The sequence below is a fragment of the Ambystoma mexicanum genome, chromosome 2p (genome assembly GCF_040938575.1).
Source record: "Ambystoma mexicanum isolate Mex_15411 chromosome 2p, UKY_AmexF1_1, whole genome shotgun sequence".
Lineage (NCBI taxonomy): Eukaryota > Metazoa > Chordata > Amphibia > Caudata > Ambystomatidae > Ambystoma > Ambystoma mexicanum.
In genome coordinates, this window is record NC_090923.1 from 797,701,333 (window position 1) to 797,726,683 (window position 25,351).

Below are 25,351 nucleotides of genomic sequence, written 5' to 3' on the forward strand. Positions count from 1 at the left end.
CCAGCGCCCCTCTCTCTCTACTGTAAGGGGCTAGCCGGAGGGCCGAGGCCACGCAATCCACAGTCGTTGAGCAGTTGAACAGTCGCAGAGCAGATGTAGATGTTGTCGCTGGCAGTAATCCCAGCTGTCGAAGGCCGAAGTGACTAGACGACCGTAGGCCATGGAAATACACTTAAGCAATATAAACTCCTACGAGCTCTGCATAAGCGACCAACTAGGTTGGTAGAAAAAACAATCTGGTGGGACCTCAACGCGTGAGGGATTTTGGGTACACTACACGTCACGTTAGGGATAGTGTTACAGCCACGCCAATGTCGATGCCCCTTTCGATCTTTGACAGAAAGATGCAATACTCTGCCATTTCCATTAGATGTCAGACTATATGCACAGCATGTAATTCTAAGCAGATTCACAAGCATCAGAAATATATATTTTCCAATTACCCTTTGATGTCACAATACTATTCGACCACTGCATCACTAGCCAGGCCCAAGGGCTTGCTAAAATATTTTTCATAGCCTGTACTTCCGCTCCCCTTTGGGACACTGGATTTGCATCTTTGGTACAACAGTCACTTTGCATGCATTTTACTGTTTTGTGCCAGAAGAGAAAACCTGCATATCTGCCAGGACCAACTTTTTCTTTTAACTTCACGCATGCCGATATGATGTATATACTGTTTAGTTGGGTAATAGTAACATTATCATATACATTTTTTGTGAAGCTACTGGCACGCAATGTAATGCAGTGGATTCCTCTAATTTGTCTGTGCAAGTTAAGTCTTAACATTTGAGTCAGTAACACTGAAAAAAGGATATGTTGGGTCCCAAAGATTAGCCCATTTAGGAATCCAATCTTCCCAAACAAAAAATGTGTATCACAAAGTAAACCCCCTTTTCTTTCTTTTTGGTAGCACTTCAAATATTTCCTCACATAACACACAGGCTGTATGACCTTGTTAAACAACGACTAAAATAAGTTACTCATATATAAGGAACAAGTTACTTACCTGTAACTGTTGTTCTCCAGCATGGGTCTGGCATGGATTCACATGCTCATGAATATTCCCCGTCGTCAGGCTGGGAATCCTCGGTAAAGAAAAAACCAGTATCAGTTTCGTTTCTGATCTGTCTTTCATAGTAACAACCAATCACTGGTCTCTGCGTCATACTGACCACAGCCAATGACTGCCCTCTACCTAAGCACCGCCTCTGGCAGCCATCTTCAGATTTGGAAGCACGTGAAGTGGCAGTATGACCAAGTGAAGAGCCGCAGAGGGGTAGGCGGGAGGGTTCGCATGTGAATCCATGCCAGACCCATGCTGGAGAACAACAGTTACAGGTAAGTAACTTGTTCCTTCTCCAGCATGGGGTCTGGCATGGATTCACATGCTCATGAATAAAGAATACATAGCAGTACACACATGCACAACCACGGGAGGTGGCAACGGCTCAACATTAAGTAGTACATCAAACTCAACATTAAGCATCTTACCTCCTCACCAGGCTCACCTCAGGCGAACAGGTTGCGCAGCACTGCTTGGCCGACCCTGGACTCCTCCCTGGAATCCCGATCGACGCAGTAGAATTTCGTGAAGGTGTGCGTCGACCTCCACGTAGCAGCCCTGCATATGTCCAGCAGGGGCACACCAGAAAGGAACGCCGTGGTAGCTGCGATCGCTCTGGTGGAATGGGCTCTCGGACGGCCAGGCAGCGGTCGGTTTGCTAACCGATGACAGTACATGATACAGCCGGAGAGCCATCTGGAAATGGAAGCCTTCGAGAGAGCCTTCCCCTGATTGACAGGTCCAAAGTTCACAAAGAGTTGTGACGTCTTCCGAAAACACTTCGTGCGGTCCACGTAGAACTTCAGCGCTCTAGCCACATCCAGCGAGTGCAAAGTCCTCTCAGCCGGCGACGAAGGCGACGGGAAGAATACAGGCAACACCAAGGGTTCGTTGAGATGGAAGTCCGACGGTACCTTGGGCATGAAGGAGGGGTGCGTCCTGAGCACCACCCTCGTGTCGTGAAAAGTCAAGTACGGGGCCTTGCAGGAAAGGGCCTGGATCTCTCCCACCCGTCGTGCGGAGGTGATGGCCACAAGAAACGCTGTCTTCCACGACAGAAACTTCAACGGGGCCGAGTGCAGAGGCTCGAACGGAGGTCCCATGAGCTTGGTCAGCACCACGTTGAGCTCCCACGCCGGGGCCGGAGCCTTCACCGGCGGGAAAGATCTGAACAGTCCCTTCATGAACTCTTTCACCAGACGATGAGACCACAAGGACGTCCGTCCCGTGGTCCTGGTGTATCGGGAGATCGCAGCCAGATGAATCTTGATGGACGCGTGTGCCAGTCCAGCTTTGGCCAGCGTCAGCAGGTACGGCAGAACTTGGGGAGCCGTAATCCGTAGAGGATTAATCTTCTGTGCGTGGCACCAGACAGAGAACCTCTTCCATTTGTGTCCGTAGCATTTAAGAGTCGAGGACGCCCTGGCCTTTGCAAGAACCTCTCTGCAGTCGGCCGGTATGTCGTATCCTCCAAACTCTAGCGCTGCAGGAGCCAGGCCTGCAAGTTCAGCGATTTCGGGTCCTGGTGGAGGATGGCGCCTCCTTCCCTGGAGAGCAGATCCGCGTCCACCGGCAGCTTGATTGGCGGGGACGCTGACAAATCCAGAAGGTCCAGGAACCATATCTGCCTCGGCCACGCAGGTGCGACGAGGATCATCCTGCACCGTGACCTCTTGAGCTGGTTGACGAGCCGGATTAGCAGTGGCAAAGGAGGGAACGCGTAGAGGAACAGGCCCTCCCAGGGGAACGAGAAAGCATCGCCCATGCTCCTCGCCTGGGGAAACCTGCTGGCGAACCTCCGGCACTTGGAGTTCGTCGCCGTCGCAAACAGGTCGATCTGGGGAGTGCCCCACCGTCGGAAGAGGCGATCCACTAGATCCTGCCGTAGTTCCCACTCGTGGCACGAGCGCAGCTCCCTGCTGAGTGAGTCGGCGATGGTGTTTTTTATCCCTGCCAGATGAAACGGCACCAGAAACATCCCTTGGGCGACTGCCCAATGCCACAGGTCCTGCGCCTCCTTGGACAGTGCTGGGGACCTGGTTCCGCCCTGTTTTCTGATGTAAAACATGGTGGTGGTGTTGTCGGTGAAGATCCTCACCACCTTGCCCTTGAGGGACGGAAGGAAGGACCTGAGGGCCCAAAACACTGCACGGAGCTCCAGGACGTTGATATGTAAAGATTTCTCCGTCGGGAGCCAAAGGCCCCTTGCGTGTAGATTTTCGGTGTGCGCTCCCCACCCTTCCAGGGAGGCATCCGTGGTCACTGTCTCCTGGTGGGCTGGGGTCTGGAAGTCCATGCCCGCCGTCAGATGCGCGCGGGTGTCCCACCACCGGATCGCTCGTCGGAAACTCTCGTCGAGTGTGATCCTTTCCTCGAAGCTGCCCGTCGTTTGGATCCAGCGCGCGTCCAGGAACTCCTGCAACGGGCGCATCCGGAGCCTGCACATGGGAATGAGGTAGATGCAGGAAGACATCATTCCGAGGAGGGACTTGATGGACCTCACCTTGGCCGCGTCGGCCACCAACATCCGTTGCACCTTGCCCAGGATGGTCCTGGTCCTCTCCTCCGACGGGGAGGCCGGAAGGGACACTGTGTTGAGCCTCGCTCCCAGAAACAGAGCGTCTTGCGCGGGTACCAGGTGGGATTTGGCGTAGTTCACGGAGAATCCCAGGTCCATGAGAAGTTGGACGGTCCTTGCCGTGTGAACCACGGCGAGCTCCCTCGTCTTGGCTCGGATGAGCCAGTCGTCCAGGTAGGGGTAGACGTGGATCCCCTCGCGGCGCAGCTGCGCCGCCACCGGCGCGAGGCACTTGGTGAACACCCTGGGTGCCGACCGTAGACCGAAGGGGAGGGCTTTGAACTGGTAATGACGCCCTTGGACCACAAACCTGAGGAATTTTCGGTGCCCCTTTAGGATGGGAATATGGAAGTAGGCATCCTCCAAATCCAACGACGACAGGAAGTCTCCTTCCTCCAGCTGACCCAGGACGTGCTGGAGGGTGACCATCCGTAACTTTTGCGCCTTGATGAACTTGTTCAGACGTCGCAGGTCCAGGATGGGGCGCCATCCCCCCGTCTTCTTCTTCACGAGGAAGTATCTGGAGTACACTCCGGAGCCCCGAAGCCTCTTTGGGACGAGTTCGATGGCGCCCTTCCTGAGCATCGCCTTTACCTCCAGGAGAAGTTGAGGGACGTGAAGTTCTTTCCTGGCCACGGGGGGGACGCGTGGACACCTTCTTTGAAACTCGAGCGCGTGGCCCCGGGCCAAGGCGTCCAGCACCCAACGGTCGGTGGAGATGGACTCCCACACGCTGACGAAGCTCGCCAGCCGGCCTCCCACCGGGGTGCTTCGGTGGGGGCCCGACCCCACGGTCGGTTCAATCCTGCTTGGACGAGGCTTTGCCGCCTCGACCTCCTTGGCGACGACGGCGGAGTCCGCCAGACTTGCCTCGTCCTCTGTAGGCCTCCTGAGACGACGAGCGGGCCGCTTGACGGTAGGTGGAAAAACCGCCGCCGGAACCTTTGGAGGCGCCCTTGCCTCCGCTGCTCCGAAAGGGCGTCCGTCGTTGCTGCAGAACTCCCAGGGCCCGGGCCGTCTCAGTGTCCGCTTTAATGGCCTGAAGGGAACCGTCCACTGTTTTGCCAAACAGGTTGTCCCCATCGAAGGGCATGTCCAGGACTCTGGTCTGAACGTCTTGACGGAAGTCCGTAGCCTTGAGCCATCCACGCCGCCTAAGGCAAACGCCGTTGCCCAACTGGCGGAACCCAGTGTCGGCGATGTCCGTCGCGACGGTAATGGCGTGGTCCGAAGCCACCTCACCTTCCTGCAGGATCTCCAGGGCCTCTGTCCTCTTGTCGTCCGGCAGGAAGTCCAGCAGGGGAGCCAGTTTGTACCAGAGCTCCCTGTCGTAGCGGGCCACGATAGCCAAGGCGTTGGCCGCTTTAATCGTCGTCGCTGCCGACGAGATGACTCTGCGTCCCATAGCGTCCAATTTCTTTCCCTCACCGTCCGGTGGGGAAGTCGATGTGGAGGCCGCACCCCCCCCGCTTTCTTCCTGGCCGCCGCGGAGACGACGGAGTCCGGGGTAGGCTGCGCCCGGAGGCACAGGGGGGCCGTGTCCGGGACCCGGTACTTCTTCTCGTACCGGTCTCTTCTAGCTGGCGTCGTGGAAGGGTTCTTGAGGAGGGTGAGGCCCTCATCCCAAATGTCGTCCAATAGAGGCACTGAGAGGACCGTCTTCCTCTTGGCCTTGCGCCGCTGATAAAGGAAACCTTCCTTCTTCTTCTCCTCAGGGCAGAGTTGAAAAAGCTCGGATGCCCTGGAGATCATGGAGTGGAACGATCCAATCTCGTCGGGCGGAGAAGCCCTGGTGGGAGGCGACGACGGTACATCCTCGTCGTATACCTCGTCGTCCGTACCCGTCGCTGCCGTGTCAGTCCCCGTATCATCCCCTCGGGTGGACGGGGAGGAGGGCTGGAAGGGGCGCGACGGCTGAAAAGGAGGCGGAGGGTGGATCCTTCTTTTCTTGGTAGGGGGAACACCAGAAGGTCCCGGTTCTGGGTCCCCCGACGGGAGAGGTTCCGTCGGCAACGGTAGTCTTGTCCTTATCTCTGAGCATAAGGACTGTATAGCCAACAAAATGGCCACCGAGTTGTCTCGCGGCGCTGGCAGAGGGGAATCCGACGGGCGATTAGGGGCCCCGTCGGTACCCTCGACGATGTCGTCGTCACCTGCGTCGGGATCCATCCCGACGGGTCGGTCTTCTTCCACGCCGAGGCCGTGGCTTAAGACTTCGACCAGCTCCTCCTCCGAGGTTGAGGCCGAATCTACGACGACGCCCTGCCCCCCTTTTTCTTCCCCACGGGGGATTTCACGGGGGTCCTATCGATGGGCACAAAGATGACTCCCTCCGAGGTGGTAGGGAGACTCTGAGCCCCGAGGTCGCCACCACTGGTGTAGCCTGCACAGGCTGAGCCAGGGCCGCCGCGACAGTTTCGATAGAGGGCTTGGCCGGATGGATTAAGGCCTTCACCACCTTAGGTGCGCTCACCGCCTTATCCTTGAGGGGGGGACATCGCCTCGCTCCCCCTCCGATGGGGCCTTCGAGCTCGACCGGGGCCTCTCCAGGAGCTTCGCCGGGTGCTCGGCCTTCCTCTTACCCGACCCAGAGCGTTGGCTCGTGGTTGATGGTGCCGGGGAGGGTGCGCCCTGCCTGGCGACCGTAGAGCCCGACCGTTCGGCGCTCCCGGTGCCAGCGGACTCGCGGTGCTTGGCCTTATGTTGGACCCCCGTCGCCGGGGCGTCCTCACAGGACTTAGAAGACCGCTCAGATTTCTTCTTCTTCTTCTCGCCGGACGGGCTCTTCCCTTCTAGCCAGTTGGCGAGACGTTGATGGCGGTCCTTCATGGTCCGCTCCGACATGTTGCCGCAAAACGCACAGTCCTTCTCCACGTGCGTCTTGTCCTCATGTAGGCAGTAGAGACAAAAGGAGTGTTCGTCCTCCTTGAAGACGTTCTGCAGCTGGCATCCAGGGCAGACCCTGAACAGCTTTCCGGGCGTCGAGCTTCCCTTCTCCTGGGCCATGACCGGGCCTGAGAAACTTCTGGAGTCCTCCAAAAGCGTAGCTCGACGAATCTTCACCCTTGAGGGGCGCAGACGAATCCGACACGGGTCCCCGTTGATCGGATAGTGAGTCGGTGGAGCTTGAGGCTCTTTTGACCGAAAAAACGAAGTTTTTGAGAAAAAAAACGTGAAAAAATAGCACTAACGCTCGAGAGCAATAGCACGAGGATCCCAACACATGAACGTGCGGTAAAAATCTGAAGATGGCTGCCAGAGGCGGTGCTTAGGTAGAGGGCAGTCATTGGCTGTGGTCAGTATGACGCAGAGACCAGTGATTGGTTGTTACTATGAAAGACAGATCAGAAACGAAACTGATACTGGTTTTTTCTTTACCGAGGATTCCCAGCCTGACGACGGGGAATATTCATGAGCATGTGAATCCATGCCAGACCCCATGCTGGAGAACAGGTTATTTCTTTGTGTGTCTTGAAAGTACAGTAATAAAACTCAGAGGAGATGATTTTTGGGCTCACATTACTTTATGTTCTAGGACAATGGAAGTGGCATTTGGCTGATTTATGTCTTAACTCAATAAAAGGATTCAATGGCCATGACTAGTTCACAATTTTGCATGATCTGCAGGAGCATGCCAAAGAAAGCACCCCCAGAAGAAAAATTAAAACTCTTGTCTTTAGTATGTTTAATGTGCAGGCCCGCCCTCGCTACACCACTGCCCCAAAGGCATCTATGGATCAGACAGTTCTTTAAAGAGAAACCGGTGTCGGATATCAAGCTCAATATGTGGAAATGCTGGAAGTCAAGATTTGGTCTCATTTTTGTGAGGAAAGTATTAATCGCCAATCTGTATTTGGGCTAGCTAAAAAGTGGCAATAGAGGAGGCTGGCAGTCTTGAGTAAAGGGAGTTGCAATAGTCTAGGGGGAAGTTTATATGACAATTGCACCAAGCCAAGGTGGCACAAAGATGCATGACATTTCCGATGTTTGAGTTGAAAGAATGTGCTTTGTCAATCAATTGATTAAAAGGCTTTGTTTAACTTCAGAGAAATCGGGTAATTGGCACGCAGTAGTCCATTGCAATACCAAGGCTTCATACGGGAGACATGCTAGGTAAGACACGAGGAAGGATGGAAAGCGTGAGAAAAGAGGACAAATGCACATTTTGTTGGAGATCAAATCTGTTTTGGGGTTAGTTGGAGTCAGCTGTTATCTATCCAAGATTGTATCTAGTCAAGACAGTGCCTCTGTGACATCAGCTGAACCTGGGTTTTGAAGATGTGAAAAGGCAGAGTACAATCCTAGTAGAAGTGATACAAGAGGTTTGGATTAATTTTAAACAGGGTAACGATGCATAGGTTGGAAAGGAGATGCCATGAGGAAGACTCTTTAGAAACACAGAGCTTGATAGGAAGAGCTGAGAGCTAAAGGAGGCCCGATTTGCCTGCTGGGATCTCCCAGACAGAAAGGAAGCCCCCAGCAGTAGCCACAGAAGTGATGGACTTCAGTAAAAAACATTTAAGCAGAATCCCTTGATCAACCATGTCGAAGGCAGCCGACAGCTCCAACAGGAAGATGATGCAGATGCATAGATCTCAATTCATACTTAAACAAATACACCCTTAGGAGAGTGTTGAGGTCCACAAATAACAAATGAACTAATATCACTAAATATGGACCTGTAGAAAGGATTTCTTAAGTGTACCTATTCCATCTCAACAGGTGTAATAATGACTAATTAGCACAACTAAAACCTTTGTTGCTGTGTAGCAATAAATTGCCAAATGCTGGTTTTTCTACTCCGTGTAGCCCAACCTTATTGGAATCCATGACATCATTGTCCTTTTAGCTACCCCATGCCTGTCTATACATTTGTGGTTGTTTGTAGTTTCTGTGCAGTCCCACCCATTTCTGTTTAGTACTGTAAAATGACTATCCCTGGTATTTTGAAGCCGTAAACCTGTAAATGTGCACTTTACAGAACACCAAAATAAAAAAAACAATGGGGCTCATTACAAGATTGGCGGTAGTACAGCAGTAACTGCCTCCATGGAATTACCATTACCGCCTTTGTGTTTGGCGGAAACACCACTGTATTGCAACATGGTGGGAGCGTGCCCTCAACATTGGCGTTAACAGTCATTTTGTCTGGCGAAATTACTGCCAAAAACAAAGTACACAACAGTAAAACTGCCCATATTCGGCAGAATTACAGTTACCGCCGGGTGAATCACAGCTAAATCCATCAGTGGAATTACCGCCGGTGGAAATATCATCGCAGGAAAAGCAAATGCTGTGGTGGCCATCTTTAAAAACCTCATCCATTGAAAATCAACCTGTAGGAGTGACATCCATCCCCATAGGCAAGTACAATCATGTCTGCAGGGCAGGGCAGGCCAAGTCCAAGGTTCCCAATATGCAGGTGCGAAAACCCAAATTCAGTGATCTGGAGCTGACAGCCCTAGCGGAGCAGGTGGTGGCACATTCTGAAGGGCTCTATGGGTCACAACAATGAAAGACCACCCAGCAACAAAAGAATGCCATCTGGGTAGACATTCGAGACAAGGTGGTGGCTGTAGGCCATGACTCACATGCCGCAGAGGACATGGAGAAGAGGTGGAACGCCCTCACGTTCTGAGTCTGCAGCCTAATTTCCAATCACCGCAGGGATACTGCTGCCACAGGTGGAGGGACAGTAGACCCTCTACAGCTGACCCCATGGAAAGAGATGGTCAGCAGCATCCTCCACATGGTGGGCCTAGAGGGTTTGGGTTCGACCGAGGTTGGAGCCAGCAGCCAGGAAGAACCTGGTGAGTACATGAGTGAATTATGTGCCCATTATAGAACAACCCTAATAGCATGTAGACATACACAAACTGCCATGCATCCAGGCGACAGCAACCCCGACAATGCATGGCCCATCCATGTAACACTGCAGGCCATTACATCATGAGTCATTGAAGCTGTGCTCCCCCTTACATTCCAACCAAGTAGGATGACGAGGGCATTGCATATGCAACAACCACCGTCAAACTGCAAGTTACAAGGACTGACACACATCTGCATTACACATCACAACCATTCTTTTCCTGCACACCGGTCACCCATGCACAGACACCACAGGAAGCAAGGTAATAAATATGTAGTGCATGTCTGGCAAAGACCACCACTGGACGTGGGTCTCAAACCAACAACCACTGCAACTGACCAGTAGCTGCAAGGCCCTCATGCAGACAATGTTCAACCTTTTGTGGCCATGATGCCACCCCAACTAGTAGGGTGTCCCTCAACTGACAGCACTATACGATATGCAAGCAACATGCGTCCTGCCCTGCATGCTGACACGTGACCCTGTATGTCAGTGATGCACATGACTACATGGTCGAAGCAAGGCACGACCCCCACACTGACCATATGCATGCACATAAATCAATGCTGTAAACTGCCATACTGTCAGTCACATGAAGTATGTCCCCCCTGGAGGCCTAGCGCCCTGTGACCAGATAGAACACACAACACACCCAACACATTTCCATGAAGGTACTGACGCACAATTTCATGTCTACCAACAGGCACACAAGACACCCAGGAACCCTCTGAAAGTGCCAGCACACCGGCACCAGCAAGCCCTACAAATGCCACAGGCCTTGCCTTGGCCAGGAGTGGGCGTGTCACCCAAAAAATAAATCAAAGGGGACAGTGCCATCCACCTCCATGGCCACTAGCACACTGGCCATAATTCAATCACCTACTCAGGACATCACGGAGGCTGCAGCTCCACTTGCAACAGGGGCACCCCCCACCACTGCTGAGGATTTGGAAGTAGTACACACTGGCACGAGTGCTGAAAACATCCAGGCATGTTCCCAGCCACTGCACATGCTGCCACCATGCAATCCGAGTCTTCCTCTCCCAACTTCAGTCCTGCCTGTTCACCTGTGAGACACTTCTCACCACAATCCCCCCATGCAGCCTCTCACCCAGGCAGTCCAAACCCCCCCCCACTTTTCATCTCGCCATGCACTCCACATCCGAGCATGCAGAGGACACAGATGACCATGCAGAGCAGGAAGGCCGGGCATCCCACAATGGGCCCCCAACCATCTCCTGAGCCAGTGCAGGCCCCACATTGTAAGCCATTTGGGAGCAGCTGGACAGAATCTAAGAACGGCTGGCTGAAATACATGCCATCACACAGAAGTAATTGTGCCATTCACAGCCCACGTGGCTATGGGGCAGAAGGCCAGTCAGTTCCATACCAGCCACCCCTACTGAGGGGGTCGGTGGCCAGCATGCCGCCCAGGCGCTCCCAGCGCTGCACGACTTGTACTTCCCCAGCCTGTGCACAAAAAGGGACAAAAGTAGTGGTTCAGCACATGGGACAGACTCAGGGTATGGGGTGGGTGATGGAGTTGGGGGATCAGAGTTTGTTATTGTGAAGATAAATCACTGCTGCGTCTAGACAATGTGTACAGTGTTTATTCTATGGTGGTGAAAAATGTGCATTCAGTGAATCATCAGTGTCGTCAGAGGTGCATTTGTGCCAAGCCAAAAGAAATTGTCCATGAGGTCTTGGGGGACCATTCATCCTACGCTCACCTCCCCACGTACGTACTGAGGTGCCCTGTATTCACGTGTAATGTCTTCCTCATCAGAGCAGGTGGGGAGGGATGGTCCTCATATGGAGGCATTTTTATGTTCCCTCGTATGCACATGTTGTGCAGCATTGCGCATAAGACTATGATTTTACCCACTTTCTCAGGGCTGTACATGAGGCAACCGAATCTAGCCTTCAGCATTCCGAAGGTGTGCTCAATGAATGCCCTGGCCCTCCTGTGGGCATCCTTATAAACAGCCTCCTGTGGTGTACCAGGGTTACTCACAGGTGTCAACCTCAATAACTGCGGATAGCCCGAGTCGCCTACAAGAAATTGTTAGACATGGCCATTTGTCTGTCGAGATACATGTATATGGGACTATTGTCCTGCTGGCCTACGTGCGCTCATCTATGCATGTGGGCGGCGCCCCTTGCATCAATTGTGGTGGAAGGGCATTGGCCTACAGAGTGCACTTTCAGTCATTCACAGTGTAACATCATTCATCATGTTTTTGTCTATGCGCTGACGTCACCCATGCTGTTAATACTATGGAGATGGCGGTAGGCCATGTACAGCCCCACAACCATGCATTGGCAGGGAATGGCTTTGACAAGTGCCTTGCCTGGTGTTAGTGTTCTGCTACCTTGCATGCCAGAATGTCCTGTGGAGTCACCTGGGGTCAGTATGTGTGCTGGGGTAAGTCAGTCATGGCTCATTGTTTATTCATTGCTTTCTTGATGATGCATTATGGTACTTCTTTGCTCACATTACTTATCATTCCGTTTTCCATGTGTGTCACAGTGCTATGTCTTTGTCAGACTGACTACTACTAACCCACAAGCCAGGTACGATGTACTATGTGGGTGTCCATGTACGCCGGTAGGGTGCTGTTCCTCAGTATCATGGCATCATGTGTGGCACCAGGGTATCAGGCACAGCAGTCGCTGATTGTGAGGTCAGTATCAGATATCATTTGGGCATTAATGGAATGGAACCGTTTCCTGTTCCGGTATGCCCGCTCCATTGCCTGTGGGCCACTAATGCCACATGTGTGCAATTCACACCCGCTTTGGTGTTAGGGAACCGAGTAATTGCGTAGAAATGTGCCTTTGCTGCGTGCACCTGGGTGATGGGCATGCCTCATGAGCCCATCCAGGACTTGTTCCAGCACCTTTGAGAAAGCTGGCTGGGACATCCCATGCAGCGTCCCAACAGTGTGCTGGAATCCGCCTGTGGCACAGGAGTGTAGGACAGATACAATATTTACTGGGAAGGGGAGGGGTGCTGGAGGGGGGGGGGTTCAGATTGCGATGGTGCACTGTTGATCAGCCTCTATCAGGGTGAGCAGGTCTGTGATGTTGGGATGGTCCAAGCGATAGGTGCCAATAACTGGTTGTCCAAGGGGATGGGCGGACATGTGGTATGGATGCCCTCAGCAGCACACATCTCCTGCACCTCTGTGTTGCCCTTCTCCTTCCCTGCTAGGGTCTTGCATGCTGCTGTAGCTGGATGTATAGTAGCAGGTTGTGGATCCCATAATCGACGTCTGCTTGTGGCTGCATGTTGCTTGGATCTGTGTTTGGGGAGGGTGTGGGCCTTTTACACTCCTCCTGAGTGGATTGGAGGCACCTGTGACTTTATTCCCATCATCCATGTGCATTTAACTCCACCTTTTCAGTGGAGGTAACTGCACTGTGTTTTAGGCTGAATTATCTGTGATTTTCAGTGGAAATTCAGCTGTTTATCAACTTATGATACAGTTGAAATACCATTTGTGGTTCCGGCGGTAATTCCACCGGTGGAATTAGCCCTGGCCCTCATTCTGTCATATCTCAGTGGTAATTCTGCCGACGGTGATTGATTCCGCCGACAATATTTCCGCGAGTGGAGATAGTTAACATCCTTAAATCAGCATTGTGGTAAAAGTGGTGTTAATTCCGTTACTGCCACTTTTACCACTTACCACCAAACTTGTAATGAGCCCCATTATACTGTCATTCCTCTACAGGAGAAGCTATGACCTTCAAAAAACGTGCTACACGCACCGTTTTCTCACCACTTTCTAGTCCCTGTGGTAGAACAGAGTGGCTGCATGTAGGCGCGGCTAGACAAAAGTTCCACAAACGAAAAAAGCTAAGCAGGAGGTAAGAAAATAAGTGCCATGGAAAAACAGCATAGGAAGGAGTGAGAAAGCTTACAACGCCAATTTTCAATTTAGCGGCTTTCAAGGGCATATGCACTTCATCAGCGAGTACACATAAGAAAGGAACAAAGTAAAATGTATAGTATAGTTTATTTTATGCGAGGCCCATAAAACATCAAAAACGTATATGAATTCACCAGTCATCATGTACAATCAAACCACAAACTCAAACAAAAATAGATAAAAGCATACAAATTAAAACAGCACTATGTTGCATACACGCATAAGACCCTATTCACAATACATTCAAATATGTCTTAAGATTCACACCTTCATCAAGTCAAAGATGGCCTCAAAGTACCATTTGCTGGCAATGCTTATTTAAGAGCATAGAAGCGCTCCTAAGCATTAAACATTCACAGATATTGAGTCTTTGGCTTTATATACTTTTTGTCTACGTGATGATTTAATTGCCCTTTTATTCGATGCTGAACATGAGACGGTTTGTCATTTTGAACCCTTAATTAGTTTTTGGAATATATTGTGCCCCCCTGATTTAAACTAGAGGACACATAATTCTATGAAGACGGTCCTGAAGAAGGTGACCTTATTTTGATTGATCACTGAAACCGGTCGACCTCCTAAGGCAGACTGCAATAGTTTGTGCGGCATCCTGTAGTGATCAATCTACTTTTTACATTTTTGTTTTATCCTTAGCTTCTTCGTGTTGAGTTTTTAAATATTTTACCTCGAGGGTCCTAAAATCCCAGATTAATGAAAGTGTGTGTTCCTACGATTGTTAACTTATTTTAATGTATTTGCATTTTTCACAATTATTTTTTTCACCTCATGTTTTTTTTTGTTGAATTTGTATTTTCACACCATCTATGCAATTCACAACTCTGCCAGGAATAGTTTGAAACCTCTTTAAATATAAAACACTAAGATTATCAGTGCCCACACTTCATCCCTCTGATACATAATGTCTGCCACAATGACGCCTCACCTTGCAACAGATGCCACTGTATTTCCTTGTATTTTGCTCTATCTGCTGGTTAATCTTCATATTGCATAATTGAATGCTCAATGTGTACCTTAAAAGTGACAATGTATTCATATGGAGTAATTCACAATCCTAGGACAGTGCTGTAGAATCTGCAGTCACACAATTACGCTCACATACAGTGGGGATGGGTGCAGGTCAGTTATGCTTATCACATTACTTTGGATAGAAGCATAAATGTGCGCAGACATTTGCGCTTTTATAGAAAGCTCTCTGCGAAGATCCTGCTCCCTCACTCTCTGGCTCCCTTCCGTCGTGATGATGCAAAGCTCAGGCATCCGTACTCAGAGACTGTCTATGCAACACTACATTATCCCCTTTTGTCAACACATGACTAAGTCAGTCCATAATAAAGTCTTTATATTTCCCTGGAGGTCTTCTTACCGGAACATTCTCAGGGACAGTCTGTCCTACATTGCCTTTCGGGCTGGCATTTTCAGATCTTCCCTTTTTACTTTGCAACAGTTTCGGAACTCTTCTAGTTTTGTTCTTGTGGTGTAAGTGACTATTCTTCTCCATGATCTTGGTGCTCCCTTAATCTCCTTTCACTGCTTGGTTCCAGTTCCTCACGTGTCTCTTTAGTTCCTTCAACCCTCTTGCATTCTCTTCTGTTTTTTTTTTTTTTTACTGTATAGTGCAATTGTGTCCCTGTTCCATTTCTTCTCATCTGCTGGCTGGATGTAATCCTCTTGTAATTTCCTTGCTTGAATGGGAGCACTGTATCAAGATACTGTCTATTTGTCTTTGGGTGGCATCATAATCTTCATCCTATCTTCTTGAATGTCTTGTCTTTTAGTTTTGACAGCCTTCCTTGCGTCACGTATCGTTCCTTTTGGGTTTCTTTCACTCTACCGTCCGCATCTCTCCATTTCTTCTCCATCAGCCCTTCATTTCTCTTTATTCACTGTGGAGATAACGTTGTATTCACTGGTCTTTTCCTCATCACATAGAAAGGAGACTGGGGATGACCCCAAATAGTATCCCCAATGTGCTGCTATACTTTTGCTCACTTCCTCTTGACAATTCAGATGTCCTCTGTATACTGCCTGTACAATTCCTTGGAAGTATCGATTCAGTCTCTACTCGTCGGTACCCTTGCGGGTGATAGAACATTGACCTCTTATGACGTACATCATTCTTTTGGAGGTATGTGTTCTGAGATTAACTGTACTCATTGTCAGTGACTATTGACTTTGGGTATCCTCTCTAGACTACCCCTCCTCGAAGCATGCTATAGCTGGCCTGGTCATTATCTCTGACAAAGTGCACTTCTGACCATTTTGATACATAGTCCACTATGACAGTGGCTTATGAGTCTTTTGCTGGGATATGTTCCATTGGTCCTATACCATCTCACAGTTGAGCCCACACTTCTTTGTGTCATTCACTGTCCCTAAGGGGTCCACCCTTTTCATAATTCTCGTCTCCCTCTTTGCAAAGGGTGCAGTTAAACAATGCTCTCTCAGTTTCCGAGTCCATTGGAAGCCAACAGTATTGTTCGCTTATTCTTCATTTGGTGATCGTCATCCCAGTGCGCCCTTCATGACCCAGACAAAACCTTTTGTTCCCGAGACGGGTAGGGGGTATCACTACATTACCTCTCATTTGAACTCCTTTATGCTCATGCTTTGCAACACTGGTACAAGCGTTCTTTCTCGTAGCAACTCTTTACTGGTGTATTCCAATGTTCTCTGTACACTCATCTTGTCATGCTTCTCTGCGCCACTCTTGCAAGGTTGTTTGGCTTCCTTCGTCAGCATTTTCCTTTACAGACGCAACTTAAGATACGTTCCTTCTTCATCCTTGGTCAGTGGCACTCTCGATAGACAGTCTGCTTGTCTATTCTGCCATCAGAGTATATGCTCGATCTGGAAGTTAAACTCCTGCATTTTATATGCTATCGTGTTAGCCTTTGTTTCCAATTCCTTGTACTTCTGGGTCCTAATGTGTTTACTAAAGGCTTCTGATCTGTACACAATTTGAACCTTCAAACCCATAGATACGTCCTGAAATGATTTATTGCCCATGTGCACGTTAGCATCTCCTTATCTATTACCGAGTAGTGTTGCTCCATGCTTGGTAACGCTATTGGGGCAAATGCTACTGTATAGGGTTCTTATTGTGCTCGTTGCAGTCAGGCTTCCCCTATTCAATAGGCACTCGCATCTACTGCTATGATTGTTCCATTCTTCTCGCTGAATGGTTTGTGACTAAGTGCTTCTACTATGTCCTTTCGGTCTTTGAATGCGGTCCTGCCCTGATCCATCCATTCATATTTCTATCCTTTTCTGAATAGTTTTCTCAGTTCCTCCATTTTGTTGGAGAAATATTTTACAAACTTAGCATAATTTCCAGCCATCTCCATGACAGACTAACTGTTCCTTGTTAGTAGCTCTGGGGCCTGTGCTATCGCTTGTACCAGGATCTCCTTTGGTTCAATCCCTGCTGCTGCGATTGTGTATTCCATCAAGTCCGGTTTAGCTTTGTGTTGTAGTCACGCTTTCTTTTTAGACTGAATCCTTTCTCTCAATCTCTCTAGTACTTTTTCTAGAGCTGCATCATACTCTTCTCTAGTGGTACCCTCAATCATTATGTCATCCTGGATGAACTTGACATTTTCTATGCCTTGTAGTGTTTGGTCATTATTCTTTAGAATACTGATGCTGTCAACTGTCTTGAATTTGGATATTTGGATCTGGTGATATGTTCATGTTCTGGTTATATCTAGCGACAAACAGGATTACATCATCTCAGATATGTTCAGAAGGGGACAATTCTCGCTCACTGCCTGTTGAGTCAATGCTCTAGGACCTATACACATTCTGAGCTCGTCCTTCTGGCTATTACCACTGGGATTTGCCATTCCTTTGCTTCCACTATTTCAATGATTTTCTCTTCCAACAGTTTCTTCAACATCTTTTGCAGTTCTTCCCTTGCTATTACTCACACTAGTTTCACATTTTGCTTGACAAGAGTGGCTCCTTCTCCTAGTTTAATTTTGTGCATGTCTTCTTTTACTGTTCCTATTGTGTCAAACACTTCTGCATACTTTTCTAGTGTGTCTTGTTCACTTGCATACTCTACCACTCAGGTCTCGAGATAAGGTTCGTAACAGGCATTTTTACACTATCTTGCAAACACGACAGCTTTATTATTTTCCTGTGTACATTTACGCACAAGTTTAGAGCAGAGGGCAGTGCAAAGATATGGTTACTTTACAGAAACCAGAACGGTTCTTTTGATTTTTATCTACATGGATGTAATTGCAAGCCATGGAGAAAAGCCTCTGAAATAGAATATATTTCTCTGAAGCCTTTCAAAAACATTCATCTTCCTCTATGTTGTATGCAGATGCTCATGGAGCAAACAGAAGCAATGTGCACATTTATTTTCCTAGCAGTTTAGGATTGTATAAGATGGAAAACTAAGTTGCAATTGAAAATGTATCTTTTGTAACAAATTTCCAGTGAAAGCAAACCAGTATTGCACAATTGTATTTTTCAGAGTTCCTGTGCTGTGTGCATAATCATGCAGAGGCATTTTTACAGTTCTAATTTAATGTACACTCTAATTATAAAAACAGTGTGTAAAATGATGAGTATGCACGGTCTAGTTTACATCCATTCCTCCTTGCAGTCAATGGGGTACATTACTATAAATGGTCAGTGGCAGCAGAGTCTGCTCAGGGGTGTGGGATTGTCATTACACCAATCACAGGTGTTACAGCCTCTCAAATCTTCAAGACTACAATTAAAACATCCAAAACCTGACTCTCTGGGATGTGCAAGCGCTGTTCTAAAACAAACAAAAGAAAATTACATTTGTAATTGAAATAGAAACTCAGCAAAATCTGTTCCTGTGATAATCCAGATAGGTATTTAACTTTACGTAGCACTTCATACATGGTTCAAAATCTAGGCACTCTGAATATTATACCTGAGTCGATACACCGACCTCTGAAGGGTGTTAGCCAATAAGATAGCTCAGCCAGTTGAGCGCTCGTTGCTACGATCTGTGCGTGAAGGTTGCAGGTTCGAATCCCAGCGAAGGCCAACTCAGCCTTTCATCCTTTCGAGGTTGATAAAGGAGGACCAACTTCAGTTTGGTGATAATTGGGATAAATATGTTCTTGCCAAATGCGCTACATAAATAACCATTTGCCCATGAGATTAGGTATAGAATTTAGCATGAAGTCCTTGCCTCTCTGCACTGTTGTATCATAACATTGGCATACCATTAGGTAGTTATAGCTCCAGGAAATGAGGACTTTCATTAAACATCAAAAGACAATCCTGCTATCGAACCTCAGAACACACAATACAATTCATGCTTGCTTTCCTATGTAATTGACTTGTGTTTTCAACATTTAAATATATACAGGAGAGATCAAATGGCCAGACCTTCGAGAATGATTAAAGGCGTATTCTGTCACAATGCAGAATGCTACCGCATGGTAATGATTGCTATACAGTTTTTGCACGTCTTCTGGATGTCACATACTTTTTACTCTCTTGCAAAGGAGAAAAGTCATTTTTACACTCTTGAAACCACATTTACTCTCAAAGTGTAAAAATATAGAGTAAAATACTCCCACCTCAAAATCTTATCTGGAGCACTGCTACCGCCTGAACTTGCTCTTTAGCTTTTGAGTCCAATTTTGCATTTAGTTCTGCTTGCTGTGGCCAACCCAGGAGTGTATATCCTACATTTCTGACACACTCTTCCCTTGGGTCTCCTGTCTTTAAAATTGTATGTCTATCTTGAAGTATCCTAATATCTTGATTTATTTTCCACCATAGGCTTCAGGGTTTGATTTTGATTTATTTAAATTGTATTCTTCTTTATTAAACCTCTATTCACACAGTTCTTATGATTATGATCGTAAGATCAGACACAGTCAGCCATCATTCGCACCTCACAGCGTGGTTTTTCTTCCTTTCCTTTTTTCGTCATTTTCGCTGTCTTCCCTTTCTACTTGCTTCATGGATTTGTTTCTGCATTTCCTTGAAAAAAGGCCTATCATTTGGAATTTTGTGCACATTCTTCCCTGGGCGGGACATTCTTGGACATGTGCCACGTGTCTGCGCAAGCCGCGTCTGTAGCCCCTCTCTGATTTCTTGACTCTTCTGGTTTGTGATATTCTCTTCGTTTGGTGTTCTCCACCCTCTTTGTTCTGTCGGATTTCCATTTCCTTCATTGACCTCAATGATTTAATTCTCCAGATTATACTTCTGTTTTTGTTTGTGTAGCATATATTCTTCCACACTGCATGCTATGTTCAGGATTTCCTCTAATGTGGGAGTTTTGCATTGCAACATGGTCTATTGCTACTATTGAATCTCTCGACATGTCCAGCGTATCACAAAAGTGACAATCTGTTGCTAACTCCCTTAGCGCTGTGAAATAGTAATCCACAGGTTAATTCACTCTTTTTTTTCCCTTTCGTAGAAGTGTAGCCTGTACCTCAGCTTGTTCCCTCTGTTCTCAAATCTTTTCTTCAGTCTTTATGGCTTCTTCGTAGGATTCTATATTTGATCTATCACTTTCCTTTCCTACAGGGAGCGTTTGAAATAGTCGCTGGCCTTCTATCCCCATTGCATTTGTCAAAATGGCTGCTTTTCTTTTTTCACTCAGCTCTTGGAGCCCTGACGCTTTCATACATACATTAAAGTTTTGTAGTCATTGTTGCTATTGTATGGTTGGCCTACCTGGATTTTGTATGAATACTGGTGGAGTTACCACGTTGAACCTTTTCCCTCTGTGCTTCTTTGTTTTCTTTTGTCTGTTGCTTTACTGAAATGTGGATTCCTGTTTTTCTTTGTATGGGTGCTTACTTCAATTTGTTCTTTACATCCCTCTCCTCGACACCATTGTAGGATCTGCAATCACACTTTAACACTCGCATGCAGTGGGGATGGGTGCAGGTCTTTATTCTGCTTATCACATTATTTTGAATAGAAGTATAAATGTGCACAGATATGTGTGATTTATAGAGCTTTCTGTGCGGAGCACATGCTCCCTCACTCTTCGGCTCCCTTTTGGCACCTTCCCTTGTTCTGTGCTCTTACACCCTGCAGTGTGATGCCCAGGAGTTCAGGCATCCGTACGTAGTGATGCGGTGTCTCTGCAACACTACATCTACCTTGGAATGTTAACCCGCCCTCCATCAGCAAGGCTGCATCCTAAACTCCCCCGTTCTCAGAGAAGATGGAAGAGAGTAAATTATCTCAATTTCCAGCACTGCCAAATAGCACCAAATTTGTAATTCTTACAAGATGTACACAAAAAACACACGCTGATGTCTTCCTTAAGCAATGGTTGGAATTACAATACTCACTGGCAGCTCAGACAGATGGAGGAGCAGGTAAAATACTCATCCGGGAAGAAGGAATGGAGGGCGACTTTATCATCAGGAATGTCACCACTGAAGCGGTCACTCAGCACCTGAAAAACAAAAGACAAACATAAGCAAATCATGCACCAACCTGCAAGGCCACAGTTTAGAAGTATCTGTATGATCACTGCGCCGCCGATAATATCTACTTTCAAAAAGCAGTCTTCTATTACGGCACAGCGCAGTATATCGCTAGTTCTCGGCATCCCCTACCTGCATCCCCACCCAACCTACTTACCTTTCTGGTGGCACACTTATGTGAATAGGAAATTCTCTGCCCAGCTCATGATTGAGAACTTCACAAGGGTCAGGGATCCTGTGTGCCTCTCTCTGGGACTCAGGTAACATTTGGTCACTACATTGTCCATTCCTACTAGTATCGTCTGGTCGGTAAAGAGTTGGCTGAAATGAAGCAGTGCACAGGATACCCCTGAAATTTCCCATCAGTTTGAGGAGACCAATGAATCCCATGAGTACCTAGGCTGCTCCTCCTGCCCTAGAGGGAAGTAGGACTTTGGTGAGGAAGAGTATGGCTGTGTAATGAAGATTATCGTTAAGCAATAGGGAGATTGCCATTCCGGTCCTTAATAAATGAGGATATCCTTCAGGGTTGCTGTTTTGTCATGTTCTCTCTTGAAACCTTACTGCCCCCTTCTCCTGTCTAGATTGGTAATATCTTCATCCATTGAACATATTACAGTTGAAATGTAGTAGTTGGGATTATGGTAATGATTTAAATACCAATCACAGATGTATAAATTGATCGAGCACCCCAGAAGAATTCCAATAGTTCTTCAGTGAATTGAATAAAGCAAAAGTACATCATTGCATAAAATTCACTTTCGAACATTGCGAAAGTGACATTAAGTTTCTAGACCATGTTAAAAAGAGGGGTTGAATCCCGGAAATCTCACGCTGGTAAATGTAAAAGTATAAGTCGTTTTTCAAGTTTTCATATAAAGGGTTTAATCAGTGGTTTAGGTAGTTCAGCCGACACGGGTTTCCACCCATGCAGGTCTTTCCCAAGGCTGAATCAATACAGGTCTTGGTGAAATACAATTTAAAAAGAAATATTTTTAAGAATTTTGACAGAAGAGAGAACATTTGAGATTGTTATATCACAATCCAATCAATGATTCGTAAGGTGCCCAAAACACACGTTATAATAATAAACAACAGAGGATAAAATAAATCAATTACATGTGCCCATGTCCATTTGGAATACATTTAAATTAGTGGCACATAATGGGGATGTGGTTGTTTCATCCACATGGAGTACAAATTGGGTGTGTCGATTGAAAATAGAAAGAGGGAGGAGGAGGATAACTAGAGAAAAACAGCTTCTTAGTATTATTTTGTGCAATGTATGCTTCTTTTTATGAAGGAGGCTGAGAGTCCTGTCACCGATAAAGCATTACCTAAATGTATTCTTGGCTGCACGCAGTTGTTGGGTGGCTTGCCGATGGGAGAATATATATAGGAGTAAATTGTTTGAATACATGTTTCATTGTTGACTGTAAGGGCTGGTAAGCAGCTGTGTTACCTGGCAATCTGGGGGTTGTTGTGGGACCTGTGCCATGGTATATGGAGTGTTTATACAGCCTCTGCGGTCTGCTTACCTAGGTCTTTTGGCTTGCAGTCTCCTAGGCTGGTCTCTAGATAGTGATTGCATGTGAAAAGACTGAGTCATTATAAGCCTGCCATCTATGCTATGCGCGAGTTCCGTGGCGAGACACTAATCTCTTGCGCATGCGCGAAGTACTCTCGTTTCAAGGGTGGTGCACATGGATGTTTGCTAATTTTCCGATAGTGACTCAGGAGTAGTAGCTTGATTGTGTACATGCGCTCACAAATGGACAGATTCAAGTCTCTCTTGTTCGGCTTATCTGCGAAATCCTTAGCGATGTCTGGACTTAATAAAACACAGTGGTGAACGTGTCCAAAGTTTAGAAGGACTTCATGTGTCTGGATTGCTGATACAACAGAAAGCACAAAGCAACAAGGGGTCCAGTCACTTAGCAAAACACCAGGACAACGCAAGGAAAAGAGAAAATCTGTGGAACGAAACACCGGCGAAAGCAAGCCGACGGAAATACAGAGCAAGAGAGTAGCTCCCAGAGAAACCAGAATACCAAAGACATTCTCCTTCACAGTAGGATGTAACGCAGGGAGAACGGGAATGATGGAAGGCCCAAAGAAGAGAATCATACCTTGCAAGAAACTCGTCCCAGTACAATTTACGAGGAAAAGTTGAACGAGAAACTGATGAACTTATGTTGTGATATAAGAGAAAGAACTGTTGAAAATCTTGAAAGTGAAATAAAGGAACAGTGCATATAAATACCCTGGGAAAAGGGCAAAGGGCAGTGGTATTCTATACAAGAAGAGAATGACATAAGAGAAGGAGACTATTATGAGCCAGAGCTCAGAGGAACTGTCCAGTTGAACATAATACAAAATCAAATAGACCAGAACAAGGTGAACCACAATTGTCCAGGATGGAGGGCATACCAGAGATTTAGTATTTTTCAAGAAAACTTTGAATCTAGTAACCAGGAGTACAGATCTTATAAAAGATCCACTAAGGCTACTCGCAATGCGGAGAGAAAAGCTAATAGCCCTCTTGAAATATTAGAGACTGATAAAAGAAATAACTAGAGACTATCAGAAGATTATATATTACTAAGGAGTCCTAAAACTGGTACCAGAAGTATCCTCAGGAGAAGGGAGCCATTCGTCTCACCCAAGTTAGTTATAGTGGCAGGGTCAGTTAGGTGAGTTTAGACAGACTTATTCCTTTGGGTGTTAACGAATTACTGGCATGCACCTTAGTAATACAAGTAGGGACCACCCAAAGTGATAGGGACAGTTAGGCCTTATAGTTTTCCTTTAATAAAACCATGTGAAACATGTCCTATGAGTGTCTGTTTCCTTCTTCTGACTCACCACATATACACATCCCAAGATGGAGGGGGAAGAACATTTGCGTTACTTACAAAATGCTTAAGTTATACAATTCAGTGTCCCTGTGCCAGAATGGCATCCATTTTATAAAAACAAGCATTATCAGTAACATAAAAATGGACAACACAACCCCATAATTCAGCAAAAGGAGGAGGGACTGAGGGGATTTATGACACATAAAATGGTTATCCACACTGGAAGTGATACGCATTACGACTAACATCACTGTTAATACTCTTGCACACTAGCCAGACGTGCTGGATAGTGGCATGTAATTATTTTCGTAGTCTTTTAAATACTTTTGTAAATACATGCATGGTTTGTCTTTCATCAAATTGTACATGAATACAGTGCTTTTAATGGGAGGCATGGAAAAAACATACAACACCTAATCAAGGAGAAGGACGGTGTGAAAAATACCTCAATTTTCAGAACCAACATAATCAAGAGGACTAAACAAACAGAAACTGGGTTTAAAACAGTCCCTATTGTTTGCAGTTTCTAAGAAATGTATTTAAAAATAATTGTAAAAATCACTTTGTTTATATTTTTTAAACGTGTATACACCATTTTTTTTAAAACATATTCAAAAACATCTTTACATCTGAAAACAAACAAAAAACCGTAATGAATAGAGTCTAACAATTCCTCAATACACCACTCATTTTTATTGTATACAATATGTCATAGACAGTAGAAACAAAGACAACATACAATACCAATATGAGAATCGAGACAAAGGGGGGGCGTGGCCTGGAGCTCATGGTGGATAGAGGCTGAGGCGCCGAGCTCCGGCCGAGACGCTGCACCTTGATCCTTTTCTGTTGGATGCAGGCACTCCTTTGACGTGGCAATCAACCACAACGGCGTAGGAACCGAATCCCAGCACGGGACAGTGATTCGGTGGAAGAATCGGAGTTACGGAACGTTCGTAAACTTGTCCGTATGCCCCTACCCCCCCGTCTCCGCCTGCACCTAAGATGGCGACCATCGCATGACGCCACCACAACCCGAGAAGTAGCAGCCAGCTACCCCCACCGCAGCGTTCGCATGGGGAGAGACGGGCTGGGACTGCGACCGCGTGAATGGGAACCCCTGCGGTGGCGCCGAAGACCGCTGGGCTCCCTTAACCCCAGCAGCTTAGACCGCTCACCAAACTGCTGTCGGTGGCCGCCCCTGTGAGAAGAGGGAGCTCCGCCCATAATATGCCCGGCACCAACGAAGGGCACGGCAGGGGAAGCCAGGCACGACCTCCCCTACAGCTGCCCATGCCTGACCGATGTGTGCCGGAGCGCACATCGGACTAAAGAAAAGCCTGTATCTGCGAGCGACATCGGGAAACCGTGAAAAGACGCTGCATCAGGAGAACGAGGGCCCCCTGCTTCCCGATTGACTGCTGCATCGACGAGCCCCGGAGGGCAAAAGCCGACGACCCTGAGGTGAGGAGGCCTGGGGGGGGCGCATAATTTGAAAGAGGGGCCTCAGAAGCCACCACCCTGTTTTGTGCCTCGAAGCACTTCAACTACAATCCCATGGTGCTCCCCC

General features: G+C 47.5%; 1 protein-coding gene across 3 annotated transcripts in view; it reads right to left on the reverse strand.

Moving 5' to 3' along the window:
* The window catches only part of LOC138566803 (zinc finger FYVE domain-containing protein 1-like), a 730,070-nt gene that overhangs the window by 277,083 nt on the left and 427,636 nt on the right, over positions 1-25,351 (reverse strand). For all 3 annotated transcript variants that reach the window (XM_069644465.1, XM_069644464.1, XM_069644466.1), the window contains one exon: positions 20,786-20,892. In XM_069644465.1, the coding sequence (XP_069500566.1) occupies positions 20,786-20,892 (107 nt within the window). The remainder of the gene's footprint in view (positions 1-20,785; positions 20,893-25,351) is intronic.